General features: G+C 37.7%; 1 protein-coding gene across 1 annotated transcript; it reads left to right on the top strand.

Annotated features, from left to right (window-relative positions):
* Positions 1-942: 942 nt before the first annotated feature.
* LOC113296460 (protein indeterminate-domain 2-like) lies at positions 943-4,249 on the top strand. Its single transcript, XM_026544769.1, has 4 exons — positions 943-1,569; positions 1,671-2,067; positions 2,173-2,408; positions 2,794-4,249. The coding sequence occupies exons 1-4, from the start codon at positions 1,425-1,427 to the stop codon at positions 3,609-3,611; spliced, it is 1,596 nt and encodes a 531-aa protein (XP_026400554.1). The 5' UTR covers positions 943-1,424; the 3' UTR covers positions 3,612-4,249.
* The last annotated feature ends 2,603 nt before the right edge of the window (positions 4,250-6,852 follow it).

Genomic DNA, 6,852 nt, shown 5'->3' with positions numbered 1-6,852 from the left:
TAAAATTTAATGCGGATAAAATTCTTAGGTAATTCAGTGCAGGTTGCGGAGCCAGATGGCGTAAATTATATACACTAATAATATGGTGTTAGATTATTTTGTACCACCAATTGGCTTTGTCAACTCGGTTATCGCAAAGTTGTGCGTGTTATTCACGTGTTTAGAACTGCGAAAACTGAAAGATTTAAAATCCTTTGACAAATTATTTAGAATTTCTCAGATCTGATCAATTCAAGTTTTTCCATGCTCTTGAAGAAGGTAATGTGCATAATATCTGAAAAATCTGGAGCTACGGATACACAAAAGCGGCGTTCGAACTCCTTAATGATAAATCCAGGATCGACAAAGATGTTTTATCCTCCACTAGATTCTTCCATTTTCTTTTATTTGGAGGCCGGATTCTTGCTTTTTCATTTTGTGTGGTATCCTTTCTTTTATCAATCTCTTTATAGGTTTAAAGGATTAATTACATTTTATCTACTTTGATTGATAATATATTACGTTAACTGCGTGAACAAAACCAGTCGTACCTCATGGTCAACATGTTCATCGTTCCTTTAACTTGCCTGATATACACTAAAATAAATTCAATTAACTTAACTCAATTATTAATTATAAATCTTTGTTCAAAGAAAACTCGGATTGATTAGTATAATCCACAAAGCTATTAATTTAAGAGGTTCAACTAGACGACATAATAAGGTAGGACCCACAAGTAGATATGGCTTTGTCCTGTCTTAATGTCTTATATCCAGACACTCTTCTGTATGGATTTACACGTGTACTCGATCCAACTCATCTCTTTCTCAAATCAAAGAAAAGCTTTGACTAAAGTTAAAACTTCTAACCACAGTCACAGTAAACAACTCAACCACAGTTAACTTCTACCGTTTATACTTATTCATTTTTCTTCATTTTCAAAATAAAAAAGTCTCACTCTTAATTCCTCAAGAAGCTAAAAAAAGGTAAAAAAAAAGATAATTCAGAGCCGCCTTATTACATGATAATCAATCCAGCTGCTGTAGTGTCCTAGTAGAAATCGAATTGTGTTTCTTTCTCTTTTGTCTGAGACTAGGGTTTCATTTTAAACGTCTCTGCTGATTCTTATTCCAAGTAACAAAGTTTAGTAAAGTTTCTTTGAGTTGCAGAAGAGTGTAAACATTAATGGGGTTGGTTGAAAAAAATGGAGTGACTTTTAGCAGTTTATAGAGAAATTCAATCTAAATATCTTCTGGGTTGCTTTTAAATTTATTGAATTTCTATAAATTTTGGTAGCTGAGGGACTGCTGATTAGTGGTTAGAGATTGGGTTCAATGTTAAAGCTTCTGTTTCTAGTTAGGGTTTTGGTTTTTAGGATGTAGGAGCAACCAAAATTGAAGGTATTAGAAGAATCAGAGTTTGAGATCCGTAGAGTTGAAGGAAATATGCCGGTTGATTTAGAGAATTCGTCTGCTATGAGTGTTTCTACAGTTTCTGGAGAAGCTAGTGTTTCTTCATCTGGGAATCAAACAGGAGTCGCACCAGCTTCAACGGTTGTAAAGAAAAAGAGAAATCTCCCTGGCATGCCTGGTAAGATCAATTCAAACAGATAAACCCTGAGAAATTGTTCAATTTACTATCATGATTTTTTTGCTTAAATTTGATTAATTTCTTTTTCTGTGTTTTTGTAGATCCAAATGCAGAGGTACTTGCTTTATCACCAAAAACACTAATGGCCACAAACAGATTTGTATGTGAGATCTGTAATAAAGGTTTCCAACGTGATCAAAATCTACAACTACATCGACGAGGTCATAATCTACCATGGAAACTTCGACAAAGAACAAATAAAGAGATACGGAAACGTGTTTATGTCTGTCCTGAACCTTCTTGTGTTCATCATGATCCAACTAGAGCATTAGGTGATCTTACTGGAATTAAGAAACATTTCTGTCGGAAACATGGGGAGAAGAAGTATAAATGTGATAAGTGTTCCAAGAAATATGCTGTTCAATCTGATTGGAAAGCTCATCAAAAAACTTGTGGTACTAAAGAGTATAAGTGTGCTTGTGGAACCCTTTTCTCCAGGTTTGGGTTTTTTCAGTCCCAATTTGGGTGTTCGATTTCAGGGTTCAGTTTATTTCATTTCAGGGATTTGATGATAACTGAAATGATTTTTTTTGTTTGGTGAAGGAGGGATAGTTTCATAACACACAGAGCTTTTTGTGATGCCTTAGCTGAGGAGGCTGCTAAAGTTCATACAATTCTTCCCAATTCTAAACCTGAAGAAGTGGTTTCAATTTCATTTGTAAAGCCTAAAGCGGTTGTTTCATCACCACCACCACCTCTATCACCTCTTCCGCTTACTCCTCCTCCCCCACCTCCTCCTCCAGCAATGGATGTGTTACCAGAGTATGATCAAATCCCAGGTATGATTATAAAGGAAGATTATGGATTATCTTTTGTCGGATCTGTTTCTCCAACAACAACAACAAAAAAAGGACAATTTTATTTATAAAATGTGATCTTTTTTGGGGGTCCATTTCTTGGATTTTGTTGTGTTTTGTCTGGTTATTTATATTGTTTGCATCTAAGGTCTTAGTTTGGGTTTGAAGTTGGCTTCTTTCTTTTGTTATTATAATCTTCAAAAGTTATCGAAGAACTTTCAAATTTTTATATTGAAAAAGATTCATTTTTTTGTAAAGCAAACTAAAAACAAGTGCAAAAGAAATGAAATCAGCACTTTCTCTTCATCTGTTGGTCATACCTTATAGTTTAGGTACTTTAAGTGTTTTATTTGGTTTAAATTAACAGAGCTACCAAAGAAGTCTACTGGAATCCTGCAACAAATTCCTCCGTCGACATGTGTTAATGGAAGTACTAGCAGTAGTAGCTCATCCAGTAATCTTAGTCGCAGTAACGGTTTGTTTGAGAGTATCTTTTCATCTTCGACAATGGCTGGTCTGCAACCCCAAACTTCTGCATTTTCTAATATAATTTGTGGGATGTCACACTCGGACCGTCCGAGTAATGTTGCAACAGCTTCAGGTGCAGAACCAACATCCCTCTGTCTGGCAACGAATGGCGGGTCGACATTATTTGCGCCTCTCGGGCAAGATCGTCACCAGTATGCTCCATCTCCACAACCAACAATGTCTGCCACTGCTTTACTTCAAAAGGCAGCACAAATGGGTGCTGCTGCCACTAATGCATCCTTGTTGCGTGGGTTTGGGATATCAAATTCATCTACTGGGTGTGAGCAAGAAGCTCTAAATTGGAGTCATCCGATCGATAATGAGCCTGGTCCTCCAGCATCTGGTCTTGGGATAAGTCATCCATGTGATGGGGGAGGTTTTCCATGCGATGGGGCATCCAGTTTAACCGAACTTATGATGGGTCCATCGTCGCTATTTGGGCAGAGACCTACAACTCTTGATCTTCTTGGGTTGGGACTAGGTGTGGGTGGTGGTGGTGCCTCTAAAGGTGGACTTTCCGCTTTAATTACATCAATTGGTGGTGGTGGTGGTGGTTTTGACATGGCAACTGCAGCATTTGGAGGTGGGAATTTGTTAGAGAGGGCATGGGAGACGGACGACAGGAAGACTAATACCTCCTCCGCTGCATTGCCATAGAGATTTACAGTGTCTAGGGTGTACTTTGTGCAAAGGAAGACTGATGCGTCTGCATCAAATTGGAGATATGAAAGGTCACAAATTTTGTTTGTTCTTGAAGTTCATTGTATGACCAAAGGATTTCGGTAGCTAAAAGAGAGGTCTGGTTTGTAATGATGTACAGGTGTTGGCCTTATTTTCTCTAGTTGTAAACAAATAGATATGCAAAAGATATTTCAAGCAGCGTTTGTGCCTGATTTTGGAGCTGTTCATTTTTTTTCACCCCAAGGTATGCAGTGCAGGGGTTCATGGTGATTTAAGCTCAATTTTGAACAATGCTGCTGTTCAGAACAAATGCTTCAGTAACCAGAGGGTAATGAGGCATTCAAACGGATATTGGCGCACGACATAGCGTAGTAATTACGACCCCACACCCGTATGAACACGATTGGTTGTTCTCTGCCATCAGTATCTCTATCTGGATCCAAATGTCTTCTTGCTCTTCACCATATTTGGTGATCAAGATGTAAAAGGATAGGTACATTCCACCTACATTATTATTAAAGCATATCTGCATCACCATGCATGTCTTTCATATTTAAAATGAAACAGTTGAACGGGTCCATCAAAACCTAAAAGAAGACAGGTTCAAAGCACCAGTATGGTTTACAAATTTGGAATACTAGCTTAACTTGAAGATTACGACGCCCCTTCACTCGTTTCTGGTTGATTAATGCATGCTTTTAGTTTTAAATCCTTCATGATTTAACAGTTTAATATCCATATTAAAGTGCATAATAGTGAAATCTAGTTGAGTAATTATGTGATCTGAGTGGTGACAGTTTCATGTCTTCTTGTTGTTGCTAGTTCAACCACCCTCTTGACCTCTGAATAGGTCGAAGCCAACATATAAACTAACAATTTGTTGAGAAACCATATCAGAGAAATCTAGTCAGGTTGCATCGGGGTTTTCTACCTAGCACCATGGTACCACATCTCCATTTTATCATTTAAGCTGCTCACGACTATCTGGGGATCTATGCTTACTCTGGAGTCATAAATTTGAGAGCAACTTATCCGAGCTATGCTGTCATGGATTCTTAAGTACAGTGGCTGGGGTCGCAATGACAGTGCACCATAGAACATTGGATATATATTTTCACTAATTCATTATACTTCTGAGCTGCATTGAATATGTCCATGTTACAATTTTGAGGAGACGAGGGCAAGTCTTGTGTGAAAAACAGAATCCATACGTCAATATGAGAAAAGATAAACTCTAAAAAGACTATTATGATCCTAATTCCTAAAGCTGGCCTTCGGACATAACTGATTAGTTAAAGGACTTGTTTTTTCCACCACCTTTCTTCTCTTTTCCACCACTGCCTAGTTTTCAACTCACAGGCAGCTTGGCCAAATTGCCATAATCCAATCCATGTGATATATGAACTGTTCACAATTCAACCCATACAGATCAAATGGGCTAGGGCTCCCTAAATCTTTAATGTGGCCCCAAATACCGACTCCTTCAAACTTTGAACCCGTGCAAGGTGCTTTATGAGTACGTGCCCCTAGAATTACCCTTTTTTCGCTTGGAAACGATATAACTCACCTATTTGGATGAGGATGTGAGCCGCTTCCTATGAGAACACGAGAATACAAGTTGATTTTCTAGAGCATTTTGAGAAATGGAATACGTCCATGGCCAAAAGACACAACGACACGAACTTAGGAAATGGTCAAAAGACACAACGACACGAACTTAGGAATACCAAGAGAATATCATGCGTTGTTGTTATTGCAAATTACACCAATCTCTAGCAATTCAAGACACCTTATTTACTGTCTCTAACAAGTAGTTTCAATAATTTCTCACTAAGTAAAGGTTTAAGACCTTATGGACTCCTTGCCTATATGGTAATTTTCGTCTTTTTCTTCTTCTGATTTTTCACTTTTTACCGAGATTTTATTCATGCAAGGATTGTTGGAGAACATGAGTTTTAACATATGTTTTTGGTCTTGGTTGAGAATTGATTTTAGGACCTATGGGTCACTAAGGATGCTCAATTTGTTTGAGTGAACGAAATGAGGAAACCTTTAGTCTCATATTAGTAGGATTAAAGATGAATGTCCAGTTTCCCACGTCGGGTATATTGGGGTAGGCGGGCGCGGGTGAGCAGATCACAGTCACACATGCCCAAAATCGTGGGTTTACAAGCTTGGAGTTGCGTGTGTATGTTAGATTTACCCTGGGGCTTGTGCTTGCTTCAACCAAGATATAAAATACTTTTTGTATTTCTTAAGGAAATTGTTTTACAAAATATTTCTTTTAATATTCTATTATGGGAGAATTTTTTTTTTTTTTAATATTCTATTTTTTATTTTGCTACAAACATCATGATATCCTTATTTAAAATAATTCTCTAGCTCGTTGATACGTAATTGGATATACCCGAATGACTACCCATTGACGAAGAGTGGAGAGACTGCATAACAGTTGTACGAAGATGATTGCTACTTCCAGACATAAATTCTGCCCTTAAAACTTAAAATCTCTTGAGCATATGAAAAAGAGAAATTTGGTGGAGGAGAAATGATAAATTGAGGAATGAGGCTGCAAGCAGTGGAGTCATTGGTGTACCTTGAGATTATATCCACATCCAATTATGGTAGGGGAACTGTCATGATATTGCACTATGGTCAACATGCACAAATCGAGATAAGGCATTAACAACCTTGTTATTTAAACCATTTTTTGTACTTATTCTCGTACTCATCCCCAGAAATTTTTTAAGCTATTTTTGTTAAAATATTGTAGATGGTGGATTTTCGACAATGGTAAAATTGTAAAACCCTAACTATGCATACTCTGGACCCGGCAATCGGATGAGTATTGAGACTCATGTCTCGCATGAAGGCTCATACCATAAAACCTCTGACTGAGAAGGATGTCTCTCAGAGTATATGTAGATGTGGAGTCTCCCAACTGAGGCCACAACACATCTCATGAATACTGAGCAATTTCAGTAATTATTTATACTCCGGATCCGGAAATCGGATGAGTATTGAGACTCATGTATCTCAATAAAGCATGAAATCTCATGTCATAAAACCTCTGACTAAGAAGGTTGTCTCTCAGAATATCTGTAGATGTGTAGTCTCCCAGCTGAGACCACAACACATCTCATGAATACTGAGCAATTTCAGTAATTATTTCTATATAGAATCGAAAGATTGGGCAGCTCCTAGACAGCATGCCTGC

This window comes from Papaver somniferum, chromosome 1 (assembly GCF_003573695.1).
Source record: "Papaver somniferum cultivar HN1 chromosome 1, ASM357369v1, whole genome shotgun sequence".
Taxonomy (NCBI): Eukaryota; Viridiplantae; Streptophyta; class Magnoliopsida; order Ranunculales; family Papaveraceae; genus Papaver; species Papaver somniferum.
The sequence above is the reverse complement of the archived record's forward strand: the minus strand, read 5'-3'. Positions and strand labels throughout refer to the sequence as shown.

What these genes read in the sequence shown, in the direction of transcription:
- LOC113296460 (XM_026544769.1), top strand. Translation starts at nt 1,425, where the DNA reads ATGCCGGTTGATTTAGAGAATTCGTCTGCTATGAGTGTTTCTACAGTT. An exon ending in AAATCTCCCTGGCATGCCTG is followed by an intron (nt 1,570 to 1,670) that starts GTAAGATCAATT and finishes GTGTTTTTGTAG; the next exon opens with ATCCAAATGCAGAGGTACTT. An exon ending in AGAGTATGATCAAATCCCAG is followed by an intron (nt 2,409 to 2,793) that starts GTATGATTATAA and finishes TTAAATTAACAG; the next exon opens with AGCTACCAAAGAAGTCTACT.